General features: G+C 37.8%; 4 protein-coding genes and 1 pseudogene across 4 annotated transcripts in view; 2 read left to right on the forward strand and 3 right to left on the reverse strand.

The window, feature by feature from the left end:
* LOC131799659 (uncharacterized) overlaps positions 1–24736 on the reverse strand; it is a gene marked incomplete in the record, with an annotated part of 189028 nt that overhangs the window by 98103 nt on the left and 66189 nt on the right.
* LOC131800306 (CKLF-like MARVEL transmembrane domain-containing protein 4) lies at positions 3305–9905 on the reverse strand. The gene is made up of 5 exons (XM_059117990.2): positions 9782–9905; positions 8935–9063; positions 7803–7988; positions 6264–6425; positions 3305–5346 (listed from the first exon to the last, which is right to left on the reverse strand). Exons 2-5 carry the CDS (start codon positions 9022–9024, stop codon positions 5191–5193), a joined length of 594 nt encoding a protein of 197 aa, XP_058973973.2. The 5' UTR covers positions 9025–9063; positions 9782–9905; the 3' UTR covers positions 3305–5190.
* On the forward strand, positions 10014–15078 carry LOC136279468 (HAUS augmin-like complex subunit 4). The gene is made up of 9 exons (XM_066163310.1): positions 10014–10160; positions 11162–11298; positions 11663–11794; positions 12120–12272; positions 12383–12476; positions 12568–12707; positions 13280–13410; positions 13861–13929; positions 14499–15078. Exons 1-9 carry the CDS (start codon positions 10130–10132, stop codon positions 14710–14712), a joined length of 1101 nt encoding a protein of 366 aa, XP_066019407.1. The 5' UTR covers positions 10014–10129; the 3' UTR covers positions 14713–15078.
* Positions 15336–16920, reverse strand: LOC136279466 (uncharacterized). The gene has a single exon (XM_066163300.1). The coding sequence runs from the start codon at positions 16818–16820 to the stop codon at positions 15417–15419; it is 1404 nt and encodes a 467-aa protein (XP_066019397.1). The 5' UTR covers positions 16821–16920; the 3' UTR covers positions 15336–15416.
* LOC136279462 (uncharacterized) lies at positions 21809–23507 on the forward strand (annotated as a pseudogene).

Here is a 24736-nt window from a genome sequence, read left to right on the forward strand (position 1 = left end):
TAGCTCCCAATCCTGGGGCGGATCCAGGATTGGTTCAGGTGGTTCGGCCGAACACCCTACAATGAAATGAAAAACATTTCAACACGTGCGGTTTCTGTCGAGTTTGATGGACACAGTATATGTTTAAAATAGCTCAAAACAGAGATTGTTTTCAATGGCATTAACCACAATCATCGGCTCAAAAAACCTGGATATTACCTTTCCGAGGATCTAGATTTCAAAATGTTCCGGTGGAAGCATGCCCCCGACCCCCTTGTATAGTCTCCCTTCAGCAGATGTTTAGCCGAGCCCCCGTTCAGTACATCCTGGAACCGCCCTAGCAATCTAACGGGGATATAGTTTATAAAAACGTTCTCGCGACGGATGAACAAACAGTCCGCCAGTCAGAGCCAGAATGATTCAGTGTCAGTAAGCCACTTAGTTATTCAGCCGGTCAATCAGGCAGCTACTCAGTCACTCGGACGGCCTCTCTATCAGTAAGTAAGTCAGTCTGTCAACAAGCCAATTTTGTTTCATGAACTGAGTTGATGATGTAATTGGGCCACCGCAGAGAGTTCCTAAAGCTGATATTTCGAGTGGTAACCTTTCGTCTACTCGCTCTGGTGAAGGGCTGACGCGCGAAATGTCAGCTTTAAAACTCGCTTCAGTGGCCAATTTACAATATCAACTCCCCACCCCCACCTCTCACCGATGCAGTACCACAGTTCCCTTAGAAACTTAACCCCTTCATTCATTTGTCTATGATGAGTCAGTTCGTGTTTTCTTCCATAACTTATAATCAGTCCGGCTGTCAGTTTACGTAAATTAAGACTTAAATTTTAAAGGATAATGATACTTTTCAGACACGACAGATAGAAATCGTCTTAAATGATATGGTGGCTACACACACGATTATCTTCAATAGTGAAACACTAATTATTCAAGTAGGTTTAAAATCCAATTCGTTCGGCACTCAAGGTGAACTAACAACCTTTGTTGTCGTGAAGATGTCAGACATATAGACATTAGCTTCTCTATCAAGTTTAACCATCAACAAATGAAGTTTTCACCCAACCGACATATATAAACAAAGACATAAGCAATTGCCCACGAGTTGTTTGACTGATTTATTAAACATAAGTCAATTTAAGACGTAACTCAAAAATTCGTTTGTTTCGTAATTGTTGGAGCATGCATAAGTAAATTTGGGAGCGAATTTGCGTGAAGAACAACCAAGAAAAATTGCACCTGATATAACAGAAAATTATACAAGATGAAATCTGCAGCGATATTAAAATGAATGGCAGCCCGGAGGTAAGCGAGTTCTGCAAGTGTTCTTCAAAATTCATGCGGCCTATATCACTTGCAGTATGCTCGCAAGCATTCCAGACTTAATATTTTCGTCCCGGCGAGTAAAGAAGAATTTCATTCGGACAGCAAATCAGAGTAGGTAACTGCGAGCCTTACCTTGAGATAGAGACTCTGACTTTCGCACGACTCACATCTATTTACCATTCGCTGCACTTACTCTGTATTCAAATGAGTGGCAGCGGAGTCTTGAAAATCTTTGAGTTGTAGTTCAGAAATGGAGCGCTTACGTCAGAAAAATTTTTCATGACGTGCAAACTCGCCACGGGTATCTCAAAGGACCGAGACTATAATGAGTTCAGTAACGATTGAAAAAACTTAAGACGTAAGCACAAATCTAGAATTAACAAATACCTACGGCAAAGAACGGGATTTTAAAACATGCTGTATATGAGACTTTCCATATAGATTCAGGGTCAGATTTTTTAACGCACGAATCGTAAATCAGCCCATCGAATTGTATTAAAATTAGATGTGGAGACCACATATCAGAGGAAGCGGAGCGTTTTGACAAGTGAAGGTATACATCGGGTTAGAGGCGTGTGTTTCTCTAATTTAATAAAACCCTTTTTTCCGTGGGCAGGGCATGGACACAAATATTTACAACCAATTTTTTTGGCATGAAATGGTGTCGCTATTTTATGACACAAATTTCCTTTATTGGTCATTGCTTTCGCACTTTTTTCCTTTTTATTTAGATATAATAAAGTATTTTAATGGACAACACAGCCTCTCAGAAACACCCTTCATTCGGTTTTATGTGCTATAACTAAAAAAAAAAGAAAAAAAAAAAAGGAGTTTGACGATCCTTTTATTTTCTTCAATTTGCAGCGTTATTGAAGCTTTCCTTTTTTAGTTAACAAAAATAAAATTAATGACATGTAAAAGATGTAAGGGTCCAATTCGTCATAAAGGCTTTCCAGTCCACAAATCAGAGCTAACCAATTGGCGCAAAATACATGAAAACTCCTGCTAGGAGAGTAATCTATCATCATATTCTTTTATAAAATAATTCAAATAGTACGCGCGCTCTGATTGGCCATAAAACCATTTTACATGAGCGTATGTAAACACGGTTTTCATTACTCTTTCATTAGTTATTTTATAAAAGAAATGTAAAATGGTTTCCGTGTTTGCATAGCCTGATGTTAACACTTGAGAGGTTGGGAGAACACTCGATAAACTGGAAACCACTCCGCTTCGCGTCGTGGTTTCCTACGCTTATCTCGAGTTCTCCTAACCTCCCGCGTGTTTACATCAGGCTATGTAAACACGGAAACCATTTTACATTTCTTCACGGACAAACAGTAACTTACATTTGCCGTATTGAGAGTAGGTTATTCTTTCAAAAAATAAATGAGAAACTAAAATATAGATTTCTATCGGCTAAGTTTAACTCTCACAGGTGAAAAGTAAGCAGGTTATCGAAAGGTATTGCGATGTAGTGTCCAATTCACAATATAAAAGGTTTTTTTTTTTTCACTTTCTCTACTTTTCTTGTTATGCGGTAAAAACCCCCGTTTTATTCAACTCGATCAGCACGTGATGATCTAGGGCAACTACGTAAGCTATCCGATCAGAATGTTGAATTTGGAAAAATTATCAGCCGAGTTCACTAACAACTGAATTTGTTTGACCTCGCTTTCTGTCAACTCTGTGAGGTAAATTATCTGCCAATAGAAATTTCAATCTCATTGCTCAACTAAAGAAGGGAATATTAACAGATTTTAGATTTCAAACTCCGTACCATCTGGAAAGTATAAGATCTAAATGGCTGACGATAGGGGTTAATAGCCTGTTACGTACGCTTTTTCAGCCATTGGAACCTCCTCTTGTAATTAAAATTCCATGAACCTTCGAACCTAATTTAAACCAGTTATCATATTTTGTTTGAAAGCTTATTCAGGCTGCCATTTGATCAAAGAACACAAATTTAAACTTTTTACTTCCACTGCAGTTGCCATTTGAAAAAATTGTTCATACTTTAATCCAGAACGTGAAGTTTGAATAGCACACACGTCACTCATATGGTTGAAATTCAGCAGTCAATAAACGGATTTTCCCGTTTGCAAATGAGCTAGAAATTCTGCATTCTTAATTTCCCGATCATTACACAACCTGTGTTTAAGTATGCTTATCATTAAAGCACTAACGACAGTCTCGAGCTTATATTTTAACACACCGAGTAATTACGGCTATTCGTGCCCAATATGAAAAACCAAAACTAAACAGGAATACAAAGTTATACTCTGAGTAGATTCAGTCGAAACTGTACATCATTAAGTACATCGTATTAAGCGGTCACCCTATATAAGCGATCGGTTTCCAAAGTCCTCTTAATTAGTGTAATTTTCACACATATTAAGCGGTCGTGGTCCCCCTCGACAGAGTCCCAACGGCCTCATTGCTTGTATTGCCTGCCACTTATATTAAACGGTCACTGAGAGAGGAACCACTCAAATAAACCTAAGAATAATCTATCATGTGAAATCTAATTCATGTTTATCTCCAGACATCAGGGTTTGAAGTATTTTTTGAGCCAGTGTTTGTACATTCAGTGGTCAATTATGGCATAAAATAACGTTTTTTCATCGTTTTTTATACCCCTATTCTATGCAACCTGTCATAAGTTATCAGCCCACAATTCCCCGTGGGTGACCACTTAACACAGATTCAGCTGTACTTCATAATTGCAAAGCAAAAGAAAGTCATGATCTCTCTTTAACATTATTTACAGTTGAAACCAAAGATAGAGATTACCGACGGAGGCTCAAATTTTTAAGTTTCTTCTGTATGTACGGTATCAAAAGGAATACGAGTCGTCTTAGAGATAGCATTAAAGTACTCTTGTAGTTAAGAACTGTATATTACAATACGTTTTGAACTGACTTTTCACTACATATCTTTGTTCTCCATGGCCAGCTACACGCAGCGTAGGCACAAAACCTGAACTATAAAAGATCATAATCAAATCAAATGATTTAAGCTCATCACTGTTAAGTTAACTTGATTTATAAATATCTACATCAGTGCATTCTTAAATACGTTAGAAACAATAGTTAAAACATCAGAAAAAATATTTCAAGAAGACATAATACTGAGCCATCGCAACCAAACTTTCATATTAGAGAAGCATTTTCTACTCTCACCTGCTGTTTTACTTATTTCAAAAAAATTGTTTAAAGGATCTGGTAAAAGCTTACATTAGATAACCTGCGCAACTAACGGCGACAGGCGGCCAGGGTAATGCCAGTTACTCAGTAAAAATAGAACCTAAAAATATTGAATAAATACTTCAATAATTGTCATCTCAAAAGTTACACTCGATTATCAGAACTTTGACACCTCAAAAGCAATTAAAAACAATGAATGATAAGACCCATCAGTTCTATGGGTATACAATTATGATAACCACACAGGGTGCACCTGATAAATGAGGAGGGTTATCTATACTTCTCTAAAAATAAAAAATATTATCGTAGAGAAGATTTAGATAAATAAATCACTGATTGTGGGAATGTACGAACACTGATCAAAGTTCATGCTTTCTAGGTGCAGTAGCAGATCCCAAGATCTCTAAACTTCTTGCCATGACAAGATCACATAAGATAACCTCTTAACTGGCCGAATTTCTTTGTTCATGTAACCGAGTGTGTGAGGGGAAAGAAGGGAGGGTTTGCAGAGGTAGGTTGGTCAAGAAGGAATATTGGGTCACCCCTATCAAAGCATTCCTGGATCCAACCCTTGAGATGTCAAATTCTTAAAATTAAACGTATTAAATGTTACACTAACATGGGTATTATGAGCCTCTGAATTGCTAAATAACCTCAAGTACGTATTCAGTTAATATTCTGCTTCAGTCGACTCCACAGGTTGACCATCATCATTATTATCACCCTCAAATGATGTTGGCTGCTTTGCTGCCGATGTGTTCCTGTTCTTCAAGCAGAACAGTACAGTATCCACAGCAAACAACACCATTGTAATGATTCCAAATGCCTGACACACAAAAAGGCAAATATGAGTGTTACTGACCCAGTGTGAGGTCTAGATTGTACTATCAGTGGTTTCAAGCACAAACTTTTTCCACACTTCCCATCTGGCAACCCAAAACATGATATAGCTGAATAATTAAAAAAATTATTTAACAGTGATGAAAATACAAGAAAAAAAGTTGGCTTTCTTATTTTTCCATTCTCAGTAAGAGTGCAAGATCTTTCGTTCACAACTTTTCATACTTCAGCATAACTGAATGCTTCACCATCTTTTGAATTACAAAAGAAAGTCACTTTCCAACTGTTTAAGTGAAAGGCCCTTTCTTTATAACATTTCTCTGAAAGTTTCAGTCCAGTACCAGCACCAGTTGGAATATAATGTTAAAACCCAGCATTTTAAAATATGGTCATATCAATGTGTCTTTGCTGCCCTGAAATCTTGCCCTATCTGATGGCTCACATTTCCTTTATCAAGACATAGCTAAAAATGACAAAGAATACCTGTTATTTAACAACTAGGTGGTTAATAAGTGGATTCATCCATACGTATCCACTGCTAGCCACTAACACCAAGGTAAATAGTTGTTTTATTATACACTCAAACAGCAAGATAATAAAGCAAATAAAGATGATTTTAACTTATTATTCCTTCAAAACCATTTATTCCTGCAATACAATAAAATGTTCCTGCCCAAATCCCATGCACCTTAAGCCGAGGTGAACAGCACACGATATTTGGAATTTGAATAGCAAATCAGATTGCACCTTCAAGGCTATCCACTGTTTTAGTATTTACTAAAAGAAGCTACTACAACTTTTTCCAACCTTAAAACTTTATGCTTATAAAGAAAAATATAAACAATGGCACCACCAAAAATTCCCTTATCATTTTTCATACTGACAAAAGAGCTGAAAGCTTACCCCAGCTGCCTCAACATTGCCACAAGGTTCTATAGTGCAGACCCTAAAATACTCTCCACTTCCATCTTTGTGCTCAGCTCTTCTCAAGTGTATAGCAGTATCAAGGACAAGAGATGAGGCTAGTAGCAAAAGAAAGGCAGTAACAGGGGAGTATACTGCCATCTGTTGAACAGATCAAAACAACCATGACAAGTCAGAGAGAATTGTTCCAAACATGTGTTCTAAGCTTACACAGCTGGAAAGACTTGGTATTAATCTACAAACACATTAAAGATGATAAATTTTTATGTCAGTCTTGCTAAGAAAGTTCACTGTTCCAAGATAAATATTAACTGTAGCTCACAAGCAGAAAAACCAAGGAGAGTTTTTCCATTTTCCTTCACTTATTAGAATTGATGCAACATCTTTCTTTATATCATTCTAGTCACCAATCTCAAACTTTCACCCCATCTCTACACCTTTTTACAAACTGCGGAACCTAAATGTACACAAGACACTTGCCACATGTCACAGGAAGTATGTCAAACAAAAATTACTGAGTTCCTGTCAGGAATCAACCATTACACCTTTAGATTCTGTGCCCTGATACTCTATCACAGAGCCACAAAGACTTAGTGATGAGCAAGGCGAATACTTGGTTCATTTCTGACATGCATACCCCATACTGCTACAATTAGCAATGTTAGTGGAGAATCCAACGTGATCAACATCAAAGGAGGACCTTTATTTAAATTAATTTTGTAACTGGGCTTCCAATATAATAAGGAAATTCTGGTATTTCTTTTTTTCTATATTTGTTTCAAATGATTTTTATCTTAAGTTTGCTTATCATCCAGTTGTAGTTTCATTAACATTTCAGTAGAGATCAACAATCTGCTACAACATACAGTGTATTTATGAATTCCCAGAATAGCATATCAGTTTAATTTATAGCATATAATCTTACTTTCATCCCTCTGAACCTCTACAATGTTGAACTTTCTTTCCTGCAATTGTCAACATTGCAAGGGCATAGGGAGTTTTGCAACAAGTTGTGGTTGAGTTTATTTTAATAAGTCTCCTGCCTACAAAAAATGTATGATATAGATGGAAGTCACTTCCAATTTGGTATCATTTAAGAAATTTCAGAAAGGCATTTTTGTGTTTTTTATATTCTGACAAGTTATCCTTGTGATGTTCTACTGACAATGTACCTCATGATAACTTTTCCTTGTACATGAAAAGAATGGGTCAGATGAACATAAAAATGATGCATGTACATGTATAATTGAGGATTGAGGATTAATCAATTGAGGTATTAAAATTGTGCCAGTTTCTCAAACAATCTGATTCAAAACTAAAACCAATTGCATCTTGATAATTCAAGTTTCCCTTGTGGGAAGTTTGCCAATATTTTTACTTTGAATTCTCATCAGTTTTTGTGATATCTTCCTTTGCTCTGATTGCCTGTTGAGACTAATTTGGTTTAGCTTACGCTACACTCAGTCAAAATGCACTTTATATCAAAGGTAAATGTGTACCAAATGATCGCCAACTTACAAAAAAGTTCCAGTTGATAGCGATCCTCTCATAAAGCCGGAGCAAAAACAAGATGAACAGAAATATTGCCACCAGCCATGATGTGATGGTTGCAAAGTAAAAGAAGTCAAATCTTCCACCATATCGAGAGTCGGTGTAATGCAGTGTAAAGCCAGAAAGGCAGGCAAATGCTAACAGAAGGCCAAGCTGGATGAGAAAAAAAGGCAAAGTTACTCACTCACCATGGCATGCGCTCTTTAACTCTAATGAATTTCTCCTTACAATATAAATACAATTATATCAAGCGGACAAGAGATGAGAATGAAGAAACTTATGATCCATCAAATGTTTTCGCATGCAAGCCATTGGTCTAAATGCATCATGTGATTGAAAATGCCCTAGCTTAAACTCATTATAATAGCCAAGGATATACCCAAAGTGATATTCACCAATTTTTAAACCTGAAGCCTACCATGGTAAAAGCATCTGTTCAAATTGAATTTAAGATGAAAGGCATTTAGTTACTGTTACAGAAGGGAAATGTTTGTTTGTTCATAAAGTGAGAACACTGAAAAGTAAACATCCATGCTGTAAACAGTAAGTTGTTTGTAAACATTTTCCCCACTTGTTGGAAAAATAATTGAAGGATTACAAAAATATGCACAGATAATTGTCCCTGGACTTAATCTGTTCCTTAGAGCTCACAGTTTTCCTCATGCTATGCTCTGGGCAAACTGTTTGCATCTCAGAACAGATAATACACAATGGTAGCAATTGTTCATTCATCAATCTGGGGATCATCAGTTGATCCAACACCAAATTCTCAAAATTAACATGCTAAAATTTTAAGGGAAAAAGAAAGGGATGGTAACCAGTGAGATTTTGGGAGTTAAAGGTTTTAACAAGGATTATGGTCTCAATTCATGAATAAATGGTCTCAATTCTTGAATAAAAGCTCTTGTAGCCTAGTGTGGATCATATTGATAGCAAATAAGCTATTTGGTATTGGGCTTTTTATACCTGCCCTCTCCCCCTTCACAAATTGTCCATCATGAATAAATTAAAAGCAGCACTTCAAACATTCTTCCAGTTATAAATTAAATCAAAACTGATCACTTGACCTGTTGTGTTAAAAAATGTTACCATCACGTACGATTTCCAAAATTTTAAGAAGTCCTGGTACACTTTTTAAGTAGTTGAAATCCAAACCAGTCTGTCTCATCTGTAGATTAGGGTCCTCCATGTTAAACTTTCTTTGCGCTTACCGTTATATGGCCCCAATCTAGAATTCAAGAGCAATAGAAATAAAGGCAATATCCTGAAAATTTCGCAATACTTGTATGCCAGGCTTTCTCAAGTTTATCTTTAAGGGATCTTGACAGTAGTTAGCTGTCTGTAATTTCCAGAAATAAAACATGTTCTTAAAATTGTGACACATTAGACCGAGAGGAAGTGCTCTTTCTTACTTTAAAGACAAATACATCGCTTATTAATCATTTAATAAACATTTCCGCATATGAACGCGCCTAAATATGAAAGTGGCTAAAACTGATACGCTTTCACGTTTGCTCAAACATAAAATTTGTAACTGTTGCAAAGTACTGTGAACTCGAAAATAACAAGATGAAAGTGAAAGAGTGTAGTTAAGGGAAACTCGACATGCATTCACTACTTTCCGGTGCATTTTGCAAGATGTCAGCTGTTCGTTTGATTGAACCTTTTCGGTTACACTTTCGTGTGCCTCTTTCTTTCTTAGAGATTTTGACTAGCGACACCAGTGTGGATTACTGTTCCACGCACTTTTCTGGTAAATTTTCGAGTTATTATAAGGAAGAGTTATAGCACATACTAAATATAAAGTTCGGTATATTAAAAATCATGCAACTGAGAGCTTTCTCTGAGAAGAGTTTTAATTTTTCTTACGGGTGGAATTGCATCAAGTCGGAATTTAAATAATATACGGACAAATGAAATAATTTTAAGAGTGCAGAGTTTCTTACCCTAATCAAAGAGGAGGTTTGCCTCGGAAGTAATCAGATCCTTGTACAGATGATACCTCACTATACCATACACAAAATGGTCGAAAGGGCAGCGATGAGGAACTTCAAAATAAGTATATAAAACCTTTCCTAATTGGCCAAAAAATCTTTTGACCAATCATAGCAAATCTAAGAATTTCTTTCGGGTAAAAATAAATCATTACGATTGCCTCACTTCCATGCTTACGAAAAATGGCGGTTTTTTTGTAGTCACTATGCAAACTCGACAAATTTTCATCGCTAAAATCTATCGACCGAAAGAAAACCAAATTTAATTGTGCGTTGCAATCAAGGTACTAACTACAAAATATGATGTCAGCTCAAGAAACGGCAGATAAATGTAAGATCATGTATGCACTGTGGGTATAAAATGTGAATATTTTTGGTCTTACATAAATTCAGTCGTCACTCAAAAATTTAGAAGTTACTCATGATGTAAGATTGCAATTTTTCATTTTTTGTAGCATGAGATCAGCTTATCACATGATCGGTGAATAATTTATCATCTGTAAATATAGCTATTAATTCTGTCCTGAGTTCATACAAACTCTGTTTTGCCGAATGTTTCTGGCGAAAATGTCACCGCTTTTAGCTTTAATACATAATTATATTCCAGTTAAGATCAGTTATAATTAACACTTCTCAGCATAGGCTTATGCACTGTATGGTGTAAGCTTTCAAATTATTCTTTAGTTGTTGTTACTTGAAATCAGCTGATTACACGATTGGCGAAGAATACGTATAACATCAATGATTGTTAATTTATTATTTGAAGGAAAATTCAATTTGCAATTTGAAGAAAAAAGTTCATGTTTTGAACATTGTAAATGTATCACGAATAAGACGAGTTTAAAGATTTACTCTACAGCACGCACCTATGAACAGTTACTGTCCAGTTTTGTTCAGTTCCTACTTCAAAATTTAATTATGTTCAAAGTCATGTAATATGAAATCAGTTCAGTGATCACATGATTGGTCAAACATAGATAATCAATAACTGTCATTTTATTCTACCAGACTTTTAATTAAAAAAGGTTTCTTTTGTGTTAATATTTGTTTTCTAGTCCAAAAAAAAGGTTAAATTTAATTTTCCAGAATTCACTATACACACATATGCAAAATTTAGTTCAGTTATCCTTAAGACTTTGTTGCATGGCTTATCAATCCTTGTTCAAACAGTTTCAGGCTCAGACTCTTTCTTTCAGGGTCAGCTGACTTAATCCTGTGATTTATCATTTGCTTGAATCATCAGTTTTAATATTATGGTACTGAGTGAATTGCTTAGAAAGTGCAAATTTTTCAATAATGGAGAAAAATGTTTCTTATTTAATGTTTACACAGTGAACAACAGCCTACCAATTCATTTGACAGCTTCAAATGTACAGCAGAACCCAGAATTTGTAAAATTGTTAATGTCACTAACAAGACATCTGACAGACGGTGGCATGTCAGTTGCTGTTCATAAAGACATGTTACAGGTTAGAAATGGGCCAGGCACTGCCAGTCTCAATGCCTTTGTTTTTAGGGCAGTTTCAGCTGTCTCACTTTATTTGAAATTAATGATGATGAATGGTTGCCAATATTGATCTATCCACTTATTCAAGCCAAGAAAATATTACCCAACTTCACCTTACTGGAATAAATAGCATTTTTTTTTTACTTTTACCACTGAAACAAAACCAAAAATTGAGATGTATAAATTAAACTAGTTCCTTTACAATAGAGAAATAAACATCTAATGTGCCAAAAAGGAGAAATATCACAAGTAACATTTATAATGCACAGTCCTATTAAGGCTTAGAATGCTGAGAAAAAATAATTTTTCTCTCCTTCAATGAACAGGCTGAGGATGCTTTAAGAGAACAAAAATTAAAGTACCTTCAGATTTGGACATTGTACTCAGAGCTAAAGGATTTGTTGATTGAATATGACATAAAGAAACAAGATGTTCATCCCAGTTCAGCCACATTACAAGTAAGAGGATTACTTGAAAATGAAACCTTGCTAGTTTACATTGTTTTGTTGCAAAATCAGGTGGATGCCAGTGTATTCTATAGCTGATTTCTAGAAAACATTGGCCAGAGTTTCATCCTCATGGATTTGAGAAGAAGAATGGTGATGATAGATAGGCACCAGTAAACTGCTAGGGGAATGTGACATAAAGTAGGGGTACAGTAGTGTAATCTGTGATGAATGTTCATCCTGCCTATCAAGAGTACCAGAGAAACTGAGATAACTTCTGGCAGCTATGCATGCAACTGATTAATTGAAGATGCTTTTTCTTTTCTGTGATTGATAGCTTTATGAAGCCCTGAAGGTGTCGCTTGCACAGGCAGAGGCACTTGACTACATAGATTTCCACCCTGAAGGAGGTGAACAATCTGCAACATTGCTTGGACTGAAAGCAGAACAACTACTTGCAGGAGAACATCAGAGAAAGTCCTTACACCAAGTAAGCTTTAAGTCATTTGTATGATTTTTGTTGTGGACATTGTGCATGTTGTGTTAAATTTCTTTGTTTGATCAATTGAATGAATAACATAGTTTTCTTTTTTTGCTCAGTCTTTTCAACAGAGTATTATTCCTGAACTTGAGACCAGGTTGAGAAGCAAGTGTGAAACTTTAGCAAGTTTTCACAAACCAACAAAACAAGCTGGTATGAGTCACTACTTATTTCTTGTAAATGGACCAAGTTTGTGTTTAATGCCTGACAATATTATTCATGCATTACTTTGGCCATCTTTCAGAGAATGAACAGTTGTCTTTTGCTAAAGCTACCCAGTTACCAGCATTTCTTGAAAATGAGAAACAGTTGTTGGACCAAGAAAAGAAGCAGTTGCATCATAATCACATGCTGAGAGACAAACAGTTTACACAATTATATGAGGTTAAGTGTCTTTATTGGTTATTGTTCTACTTGATGTTAACCATAAGCCTTAGGTTGTTTATGTATCATAAAAAATGTTATTTATATTAGTGCCAATATAATCATGTTGCAGTCTACTGAGGAAACATGTTTACTGTTATAAAGGGTTCCTAAGGTCAGATTCCTGTGTTGTTAATGGTGAACTTTCATTGATAATTTTTTTTTACTGTTTTTACATGGCTTTGAGGATAAAAATTGACATTAGCATGAAATGAAATCCAAAGTTTGGCTCTGAACCTCAGGTTTTACATATTGTTGAAAGGCTTAGTAGCAAAAACTAATGAGTGAGGAAGCCTGGGGATGCCTATTTGATTGTAAGTAGCAACTTGCTCTTGCAAAAATTCATCATTGTTTTGTCCAGGGTTTCTTCTGGAAAAAGGAAGAGAAACAATGACAAACTTGGCTCATGTGCTTCCAGGTCTTACAAATGGATCTAGATCAAGGGGTGGTGGGTAGGGTCAGTAAAATTACAAATCACTTCACCATTTCTGCCCAGCCATTTATGTGGACACTTTGTTTTTTTTTAATGTTAGGTTTTAATGCAGTCACTTCAAATTCTACAAAAACTAATGGCAGACCATCAGCTGCAGTCTCAAGCAAAACATGATCGGGTGATGGCAGAGTGGTTGGCTGCAAAGTGTGATGCTATGTGCCTGAAAGTCAGGTATTATTGACATGGGTTTCAGTTATTTAGCACAGTTGCACATGTTATCCTGCTATAATCTGCCTGCATGAGGTACATATCAATCTCATCTCCAGGGTCCCTCTTCTTAAAGGGTGAGATAAAGAGAAAGATTGGGAACCAGTTTGATTGATCATGTGAAACTGTATTATTTGTACATATTTGTAAGGGATACATGGCAAACAGCATGGAAAATTGGAAAGAGGAGAAGGTTTAACAATGAGTTGGAGAAATTTCCTCTGATGACATCAATACATTTTTAAGATGGGCAATGTGAAGAAAGAAACATATCAACCAGGGGATACTGTTTGATGTAACACCTAATTCTCAGAGCAGTCGTTATTGGAGATGATGGCACACAGCGTCGGTAGAGAATTGATAATTATATTTAGGAGAGAAATATTTAATCACAACTGTATGCTTCCTTCATAGAGTACTTCAAAATCAGATGATCAGGGACACATACACTCCTGAAGCAATTCAAGCTCTTAAAAGAATCAAGTATGTGTGCTTAACAGTGCTTTTATTAACATCTGTTGAATCTCTCAGTCTAGAAACAATTTTCAATTGAGTGGCCAAAATAATCTGGGATTGCATTGCTTTTGCTCTTCTTTACGCTGTGATTGGCCCAGAAAACTCGCGCCACTATCTCACCTAATCAGATTTTGAGAGGCTAAAACCAATCGCGACTTGGTCACCCGCGTTTTCCCGCGCTCGAGAAAGCGTGCTTGGTTTAATAGTAAGTACAGGTCTATTCTAATTGGCTTTTTGTGATATTTGTCTTTGGTTTGATTGGCTGGTTTGATTATTTCAGTTGGTTTTTTAAGACTCTAAGCCGAAATTCGCACTATATCGAACGTTATACTAAAGCTTACACCCACCGACGCTACACCACAGTTTCTTTAGAAACTTACCCCCTTCATTCGAGTGATCTGTAGGTCTGCGGTGGAGCATTGGACCGCGAATTGCAAGGGTCTGGGACATGCGTCCGTGAAGGATACTCAGACTTTTTTCTTTGTACGACGTTTGACAAAATTGCTAATATTTTTCTCTCTTCATATTCACCTTAGGACCTCTTTAAAGGACGCCGAAGAAGAGAGCACTGCTGAGTTTCACCGACTTACACAAACACTTCTCGCTTACGAGTCAGTTGGACTGGGTTTTGATTCCCTTGTTCAGCAATACACTACACTCATGGCGGAGATTGACAACAAGAAATGGGCGCTGAGCGAACTGCGACAAAATCAAGGAAGCGAGTTGGATGACTTGTGGAATCAGCATTAACGTGAAAACAACAGAACGGCGTTCAACTTGAAAAGAAGGTTTCAGCCAAACTTCAGCTTCTTTGTGAAGCAGTTAGCGCGATCACGGAAATGAAAACATCTTAAATTCTCAAATTAAAGAGATATCTTCCCTTTCATAGATGAGATGTCAAAAATTGAATTGGACGTGAACCTGTTGGAGAACGTTGTATGACAGACTTCTTATATTGTCTCCCTGCAGCAAAGATTATTCATTTTTAGAATACTTCTCTTCACGAGCCGATGATATAGGTCGCGAAGTTTACATTTCCAAACTGACTCGAGATACGAATTATGCTGCAGCTACTTTAAATATAAGTTTGAATATATACGATTTCAGTGACCCAGTTACTTGTTCGTGACTTACAATCAGTGTTTCGAGATTCATCTTTCTAAAAAGTTTTTCCTTTTAAATCTGCATGGTAACTTCAGAGCCACCTTAATTTTCGATAATCTCTTCAAGTTTACAAAAGATAAAGTGCAGTGGAATCGCTATAACAGAGAATTGCTATTTGAAAATAACATGACCATTTTGAGCCACCTTACAGCATATCAGGAAGATGCGATAGCTTGCGATGGAGGAGTTTTTCCTTTGAAAATCTCGGTTGTTGCAAAACCTCATTTTCTTGACAGTTTTAACATTCCTCGAGGTTCACGATTTAATGAAAGTGGTCCCAGTTAATAGAATTACTGTGCACACACATCTTTTAAAATCTGCATGGATAATGTAATGAAATCTTCTGCTTGTTCTTTTGTGGTAACGTGTGGGAAATATTCCACGGCCCAGTAAAGTCTACCGTCCACCGTCAGGATGTTGTTACCGAAAACGTGGCCCAGTCTCTCTCCTCTCAGACCAAAGTACATTCCGGCAAATTTGAACGGACACTCCCCACCCTGGCTCGTCTGGAGGGCTCCGCAGTTAGTGATAGTGATGATCTGGCTCCTACGGCCTTCGTTATTTTCATAATTGTGTAAATTACAATACGCTTTGCTACCAGAACAATAATAAAGCTTCAAGAGGTCGAAGTGCTTCCCAGAGTCTAGCTGCGCGTGTACCTCGCGAGTACACGTGCGAGCAAACTCCCAAAAGCCAACTTTGTCATCGGGGTAAGCCAAGGGAACTAAAATTGATAAAGCACTTGCGGTAACATAGGCTCCAAACTCAAAGGTTTCAACTTTTGGCTGGCAATCTTTGCGTAGACTGACTGTATAGATTGAATCGATGCAGACTGGGTTGTGAAGATCGTGTTTTTTCGTGCGGAGAATTCGCGCGATCGCTTGATGCGTGGAGGCAGTTATGGCACCGTGAACTGTGCACTTGTTGGCTTTACAGTTCTTTATCAGCAGCTTTGTGTCTTCTTCAGAAAAACTTCGACCAAGGAGGCAGGTTTTCTTCGATACCGACGGATTTGAATTGGCAACAGGGGGGTAAACTGAAAGGTAAAGATTATTTGGTTTCATGAAGAAGGTTTTCGCTCGCTGAAATGCGAAAAAGCTCGAAATTAACACTTTCTCCGCAGTGCTTGGTTCGGCTCGATTGGATAGCAGCGATTCCAAGGGGGGTCTAAGGGGCAAGCTTTCAACTTCAAATTCTTCACTATGGTGGAGAGCCGCTAAAAATTCCACCAGTTTTTGCTGAAGCTGGAAGACAGAAAGCGCGTCGCAGATTGCATGTTGGAATGTGAACAGTAACGCGTAGTTGTATTTGCCTTCGTGGACTGATTCTCTCAGTAGCCTCACTCGCCATAGAGGACCACTGTTAGTGTTGAACAAGGGGCCATCTGTTTCCTTTTCGAAACCTTTTTCCCATTCATCAGCAGTTATTTCGTCCAATACTCGAAAGTCGACTGTTTCTGGGTTTTCCATTTCTTCAAAGTATGGTTGACTGCCGCTCTCGTTGATTCGCATCCGTAACAAGGGAAATCGTTTGGGTAGCAGACTGAGGGCTTTCCGCAGATGATCGTGAATCAGTTCTTCTTCAGAAGTTAGCAGCAGCACAGAAGTAATAGTGCCCCAATGATTTATCTTTTCTCTGTCGAGCAGCACCCGCTCTAACATGCCAAGAGGTCTTGAATTAGTACTCTCCGCCATGAAATCGTGCTGTTTCACAAGTTACTGTGCGATCTCCAAGGCTCGTAAGTCCCTCTTTCTTGTTTTTGGCCGCTAGTATTTTTTAGTTTTTGTAGGCACCTTCAATAACTATGATTTGTAATGATCATTGGTGTTGTTTTGGAAAAAACTAATGCGTGCGCGCGTTATTTCGTTATTTCGTTATTTCTTTACAATGCTGTCTTGTGTTTTTCAAAATCATCGAATGACGTCATAAGCGTTCCAATATCGAGTTGGGAGTTTATTCACGACCAGTGATGCTTTAAACCATTTAGATTAAAACCAGCAGTCTTTTCTTGTGATTTCCCCAAAAACCGAAAAACTCACCCCGTCATCGAGTAAGTAAAGCTACAAAGGCCTCGATCAATACGATCAATAACCTTTTGACTTCTGACATGCCTACGTAGAAAATTGACAAGTTCGAGTCCTCTCATAGGTAAAGTTTCCGCATAGCCCCACACTATTGTAAAACAAATCTGTTTTCCTAATGGCAATTTATTGTTTTTGTCATTGTTTTCTCTATCCAAGAACTGAATGCATAATGTAGTATGGGGTTGTGCGGGAATTTTACCCTCTCATATTTTGTAGAGCTTGCCACAGATTTTCATGGAGCTTTGCAGATTTTTTCGTCAAAATTATTCAGGCGTCGAGGATGATTCGTTTGTTTGAAAGAGGAAATTCTGAACTTGATATTCCTTTGTCAAGGTTCACAATATGATGGTGAGGTCTGTTCCCAATAACGGCGGGGTGTGAGGGCATAATAATGATGTAAATTTATCTCGTCTCTTTTGTCGTGTCTGGTCCCTTTGGAACTCTTAGTCTTAGGTTTTCAATTTCGGACAATAGTTAATATGTCTGCTATTTATATGCAAATAAGGTAAAGGATCAAAGTAATTTCAAGAACTGGCCCGCTGCATGTAAGTCTCGCTTTAGATTTGATAGTTTGTCAGAGACGGTGTGATTACTTGCGTGACGTGAATAGATGTTTCAGTATATCATCAAAACAGTCAGATAATATAGCACAAAAATACGATTTTACCCATTTATTTCCGGACGTAAATCCCGCATAAGTTCCTAGGAGGTGAATATCTAAGTTCAGAGTTTGAGTAACCGATCAGTTTTCGTATGTACTACTGAATATACAGCCCAAGTTTATCTGTGGGGATCGTTGCGTGACATTCCAAAGAACGGTTTGTCGTTAATTGATCAGATTGAAATGACATTGAATGAACTTTCTACCCTCGCCTAGGATAAAGGAAGTTTTACGCTTATCTTATGAAATAGAGAATACCCTTTCTTACTATCAGAAAGTATTTTTACACGCGCCTGTACACGCCCATTTGAAGACGCGTACGAAAGATGGCATTAAACCTCAGTTAAACTCAGTGAATTGCACTGGGTGAGAAAGAGATACATCTATATCATCACAGTTAGCCCAGGCTGGTTGTAACAGATGGACCCGTGTCAAACTTGGTTTCTAATATACCTACCAAACAAGGCAGGTTCTGGAAACTAAGGTAAATATCTTGACGGGTGATGGTCTCATACCCTGTGTTCACTTGCTAAAAATACATCTGCATCGCGGACTACCAGATTCTCCAGTGGTTCGTCATCGACCTGTTTATACCTTGCGATGTCAGCCTTTGATTTTCAAGTAAGTCAATTGCAACAGGTTGAAATCTTCTTTAAGATTTCATAAAATCAAAAAGTAACCAACGATTTTCAAGAAATTTTTTGAGAAAAAGGTTGTCACCGTCGCTGATTTCTCTCTTTATGCTCCAGAATACCGGAGTTGGCTCTTGTAGTTTTTTTTATGAATATTCTTGGTAGTTCGTTTCTGTATTATACATCATTGAAGAGATGAACATATATTTTTTTCGGTTTACTTTTTCAGGGCTAATATACATGGAAAAATTACTTAGTTCTGATTGGTTAAGATAAATGCAGTTTTTAGGTAATTCAGTGCAGAAGAGAGTTAATTCAGTGCAGAAGAGGGTTAATTTAGTGCAAAGAAAGAAACAAATCAGACATTCTGATGGTCAATAATCAAAGAAACTCACAGATAGCCAATCAAATGCGATCCTTGGATGTCGCAACAAAATTTGAAAATTTGCGAGCGAAACAATGGCCGGTGTTTTAAGTTGGCTTTCTTTCGCCACCGCAGCTGAAAAACAGCTTAAACAACGAAAACACTGTAAAAAGCACTGCTTTTTGGTTGTCAGTTTGGAAAAATTGGTGTTTAGAGAAGGGAATTGCCGAGGAAATCGAAAATTACGAGCCGACCCAGCTTAACACTTTGCTCGAGCGATCACACGCCGAAATTAAAAACAAAAATGGTTAAACCTCGGAAACGACGATTCCATTTTAACGAAAGTGATTCGGACACAGACTAAACAATTCCTTGAACTGTTTAGCCGGACTTTGACCTTTTTTGCACCTTAAAGATGTGAAGATATCATTACACAATTTATTATTGTTTTTGATCGTACACGGTTGTTTTGACCGAAAGCAAGGTTTGAATAAATTATTTTTGCACTTGACGCGCGCGCTTTGCTTATGTTTAATTATGATAAGCCATCTCGTATTTTTCCATGTATATTATTAACACGTGATCACATGATTTTTCTCGTGCAATTTGGAATAAACAAGCACTTGTTAATTTTTTCAAAGACCACTATTTTGTTAGTCTTAAAAAAAATTTACTCGTGCTTATTTATTCCAAATTGCACTCGAAATCATGTGATTACCTATACTAATTTTTATGATAATGTGGGTTCAAGCAACTTTCCTAATCCTTTTATAAATAACACCGCCATCTTAGAAGGGCGTAAAAAAGAATATTATGTTGCCCGGAACAAGTGAACAGAATGCTTCCTGCTTTACGGCTTTAAAATTTACCATTATGGGCGACTATCATGAAATTTTACGCCCCATACTTTTTTCTTAAGACCAGTTATCTGCCGTTAGCTTTTCCGTGAATGGCATCCTGCGCACGTAACCTAAAATAGAGGCTTACAACACACCACTGAAGCAATGAGTGGCGGCCGGTCTTACATACTGACGAATTACGGGGCGCGGAGAACTTTTCCTACCAAAATTCAATATCACTCTTTATTTTCTTAACAGAGTGCAGAACATAACAAAAAAATTTGACATATGGTATGTAAACAGAGTGGGAAAGGAAAGTATTTTGAGCCAAACCTCAAAAAGAAAACAAAGACTGGGAAAAAAGATTTCTTTCCCCATTGTTAGAGTTGTCATGAAAGACTCCTCGCTGTAAATGATGTGACTTGATTTCCTAGGCTCTTCCTAGCTATCCATATATGTTCTTTTAAGTGTACAACAAGAAGACTGAAGGAAAACTGTGTTAGTTTTAATTTTAGGTGACATTAAAATATATATTGTATCATCATCAAATATGCGAATAGTTTCGTAAACTTTGCCCCGTTTACTAAGGATAGAATTCTAACGAACTAGACTCAATCAAACTGTTTCATTCCACTCTCGTATTCGCTTATTTACAACGGGTGTGTAAAAAGCTACTTCCGACCATGAAATACGCAAAAAAAAGCAGAAAGGCATCCTGTGCACGAAGCTAAAAATGGCAGCTTACAACACACCACTGATAGCGGCCTTTCACACCCCCGCCACACGCTCGGACTTTTCTATTCAAAATTCTATATCACAAGTTATTTTCTTAACGGAACACATATCATAACAAGACATACAAAGTGTGGTAGATAAACAGACTGGTGAAAGGAAAACATATTGAGCCAAACCCCAAAAAGAAACAGAGATTAGAAGGAAGATCTCTTTAAGTCATTATTTTAGTTGTCACGGATGACTCCCCGTTGTTTCAGGTGTCACTTGATCAGTCCCAAGTCCTTATTATCCATGCTCTTGAGTGTACAACAGGGAGGCTAAAGGAAAATTGTGATAATTTTAATTTTTAAGCGACAGAGAAACGTAACTACATTACCATCACAAAATATACGAACAGGAATAACTTTCCTTGTCATAACATAGATCCTCAGTCCTGAAGTGTCACGTCATACGCGAGCTCTGTCCCACGCGCTTCTCGTGTTTCCTATAGTGTTCCTCGGAGCGCGTCAGACAAGCCAAAGTGTGTGTTTATTTATGGAGAAAGTGTTTTCGAGAAGGTTATATCACACGATAAACAATCACATTGCACGTCATACTGTTATAAGCGAAAGCTATTGTTTATTAAATAATATTCACACTGTGACGAACTATTAATTAACATGACACTAAAGGTTAGATTTTTAAATAGCATCAATTTACGCTCGGAATTCCGCCTAATTATTATGTTGATGGGCATAACATTACTGCTTTCAACTTGTTTCGGAGTTGTCATGACAACATACACATTTCTTTACCATCTAGTTGTACGTCTTTGTTCTTTTCACTATCGCAAGTCATAGCAATTAAATTTCCATTATTTTTTATTCCACTGAGGCTAGCGGTGGAGCATACAGGAGACTGCTATGCTTCACCCTGCACTTCTGTCAAAAAGCATTGGTTAGTCTATTTTGGAATATTATGTTACATGCTGGTTAAATAAATTGTACGCATGACATTGTGAAGTGCTGTTTAACATCATCACTTTCAATTGTTATTCTTCCTGATTGAAGCTTAAACAGTCTGAAGCGTTTTTAATTGTTTGTGATTTAGGATCAGGTAATCTTGCAGGAAGGCTGTAAGGCTAAAATTGGACATACCTTTAACGGACAAACTGGAATAGTCACAGATTTTTTCGCAAACAGAGACTTATTCAAACTTATCTGCATGTACAATTTGCGCAATAGTTTTGATACGTCTGACTTGCTTTTCTTTGTCTTTCATTACTGAATAGATATTTGAGGTTATGCCCATGTATAGACATGATTCGGCAGACGTGTTATGACGAGGTTTTATTAGATGACGCAAAGAGACAATGAGAAGTGTCAAATGCATTTTGACTTCGGCGCTAAATTGTCAACAACAGGACCACAAAGCCTATAAAAGTGAGAGCGCACTTGTTTCGTGTCAGTTTGAATCGTGAGACAAGCTGAGAATGGAAATTCAAAATCAAAAGACGAGTGCCCCAGAAATCTTTGAGATTTGGGACATTTTCGAGTCCTACATAGCATCAGTTATCATTTGCGTTTTGATCTTGGAAGCTCTCGTTGCTGTTCTCTTCCTTAAAATGAGAGATGCTCACGAGCCAACCGTAAGGCACTCACGGCGGAGAAACGGAAAACTCTCCAGGCCTTTGGGCTCGTTGGAACGTGTGTTGCTGGAGAGAGAAAGAGTGAATCATTGGGGAACTGTGTCTTCGGTATTACTCCTGGATTCTGCGGAAAAACTTAAACAAGATCACTTAATAAAAGCCCTCGGCCTGCTTCCCAAACGATTTCCTCTCCTGAGGATGCGAATCAACCAGAGCGGCAGTCATGAGTGCTTTGAGGAAATGGAAAACCCAGAAACAGTGGATTTTAAAGTCCTTGACGAGATCGCGGCTAATGAATGGGAGAAGGGCTTCGAGGAAGAAATAAATGGCTCTTCTTTTAACACTGACACAGGTCCTCTGTGGCGACTCAGGCTACTTAGAGAGACACTTCACGAAGGAAAATACCGGAACGCTCTAGTGTTCACATTTCATCACGCCATCTGCGACGCCCTGTCCATTTTTAAGCTTCAACAACAGCTGCTGAGTTTCCTTTCTTCAATGTACGATGGAGAAGACTTTAAAGTCGAGAGTCTCCCCCTCAGACCTCCTCTTGAATCGTTGACATCAAGTCTCGTTAAACCAAATATTTGGGAAAGACTGTTGTTTAAGAGTGTATTTGCCCTCCAGCGAGTGAAGAACATCTTTGTTAAGCCAAAGAACTTGTATCTGTCGTTCTACCCTCCTGTCGCCGATTCCGATCCGTCGGTGATGAAGAAAACTTGTCTACTTGGTCGCAGTCTGTCTGAGGAGGATACCAAGCTGTTAATAAAGAACTGTAAGTCCAACAAGTGCACTGTGCACGGCGTTATAACCGCTTCCACACATCTGGCAATTACGCGACTTCTACAGAAAAAGAAACAAGACTTAAACGCTCCGGTCACCGTCGAATCGTCTTACTCCGTTAGTTTACGGAAGGACTGCCAGCCACAGGTGAGCAGCGATGATTTTGGAGCTTTCATCTCCGCAAGTGTGTTATCCATTCCAGTACCCAGTGTTGACCTCACAGATAAGCAAGGATTTTGGCAGTTTGCGCGCGCGTGTACTCGCGAGGTACACACGCAGGTGGATTCCGGAAAACATAGGAACGCTCTGAAGTTTTATCAATGCATTGACATTAGATCGTACTGTAAAATGTCCGATTATAAGCACAACGAAGGCCGTAGAAGCCACATATGTAATATAAATAATTACGGGGCTCAGAGCACTAATCTGAGTGAAGAGAGTCTTTTTAAGATTGCAGGGTCGTATTTTGGTGTGCAAGGCGCGAAAACCAGTCACATATTGGCAACAATATCATGACAGTTGACGGCAAGCTTTACTGGGCTGTAGAGTATTTTCCACATGTCACCACTAAAACACAAGCAGAAGATTTTACTGATTTAACCTTGGAAATTTTAAAGGGGGCTTCTGTTTGATAGCAGTTTAATATTACAAATAAAATTTGCGCAAGCTAATTGTGTAGTTATTTAGTTATTATTCATCAAAAGTTTCTTCTACCGTTAAGGGCTGAAATTGTAAAGAGGTATTTACATTTCAGCGTAAAGCAGTTTATTTAAGTTGTTTTCATCGACGTCGTCTTTGCAAAACTTGCTGGGTGTTCACGTATAAAGCTTAATATCAACAAAAGAAATAATTTGGTGAAATTTAATCTTAGTCATAAGAAGAACACATCAAGATATGGTATGTACATTTCAGTAGGTTCGATTTTGGCGAAGATATTTGAAATAAAATAATATATTAAAACACAAATTTTGAAATTGTGTCTCTTTTCGCATCGCGTGTCTCAACAAGGTTTGTCAAAGCGGTCAGGTTATTTCCTTCAAACATTATACATAAAGCGGTTCCGTTTCTATCATCCTTCAAAAGGTTTTTGCTGTCAGATCAAACCACGCTTGGCCAGCCGGAAAACTAGCCACATAAATGTGTGCACTCTTAACGCCCCTGACATCGTGTCAAAAGTAATACGGGATAACCCCGGACTAAATGGGTTATTCACTGCGCTCTGTAGTTGGTTAAGAAATATTACACTCAACTCTTAGTCATTCAGAATGAGCAAAACTCTACCCTGCGCAACTTGCTCGCTTCCTTATAATTGTATCGTACTTTAGGTTCTTTCAAGGCTTCTTTCGAATTGTGTGCATTGGCTTCAGTTCAACCACTCTTTGCCCGCCTTTTCAACGCTGCATGCGGAAGCCTTAGGACTGGCCCGAGTGTTGCACGGACGAGGTGAAGGACGACCCCTGAAGCAGACCCCGTGGAAAAAGTTCTGCTTAAAGTAACTGTAGCTGATTTGGTTTTTATGACTTATTGTTTTTTAAAACTTTTTTTTTGAAGGTAACTAGCTTCTCATTTGTACGCAGCGGGTTATCCCTTACGCAGAGAAAAGCAAGGACATTTTATCTCATATTCCCAGTTTCTGACAAAAATCATCAGAATAATATTGATAATGGTTCAATTCCCGAATACAGATAATTTGGGATGAGTAGAATTTGGTGACCACACCAAGAGGAGAAACCAGCCCTCATTAATAGACTACATATTGCATGCTGCATTTGTACAGCTTTTTCTATGACATTTCCTTACGATAATTTCTCTAAACAAGAAATGTTACAGCCGTGGCCGTTCTTCTGCCTGCAAAAAAATTGTGCGACGACAGTGTTGTCCCAAC

The sequence above is a fragment of the Pocillopora verrucosa genome, chromosome 3, assembly GCF_036669915.1.
Source record: "Pocillopora verrucosa isolate sample1 chromosome 3, ASM3666991v2, whole genome shotgun sequence".
NCBI classification, from domain to species: Eukaryota; Metazoa; Cnidaria; class Anthozoa; order Scleractinia; family Pocilloporidae; genus Pocillopora; species Pocillopora verrucosa.

Coding starts and splice junctions, on each gene's coding strand:
- LOC131800306 (XM_059117990.2), bottom strand. CDS start 9,024: ATGGAGGACCCTAATCTACAGATGAGACAGACTGGTTTGGATTTCAAC. Junction 6,426..7,802: donor CTATCAACTGGAACTTTTTT/GTAAGTTGGCGA, acceptor TCTGTTCAACAG/ATGGCAGTATACTCCCCTGT. Junction 5,347..6,263: donor GCAATGTTGAGGCAGCTGGG/GTAAGCTTTCAG, acceptor TTTGTGTGTCAG/GCATTTGGAATCATTACAAT.
- LOC136279468 (XM_066163310.1), top strand. CDS start 10,130: ATGATGTCAGCTCAAGAAACGGCAGATAAAT. Junction 10,161..11,161: donor TCAAGAAACGGCAGATAAAT/GTAAGATCATGT, acceptor ATGTTTACACAG/TGAACAACAGCCTACCAATT. Junction 13,930..14,498: donor CAAGCTCTTAAAAGAATCAA/GTATGTGTGCTT, acceptor TATTCACCTTAG/GACCTCTTTAAAGGACGCCG.
- LOC136279466 (XM_066163300.1), bottom strand. CDS start 16,820: ATGGCGGAGAGTACTAATTCAAGACCTCTTGGCATGTTAGAGCGGGTG.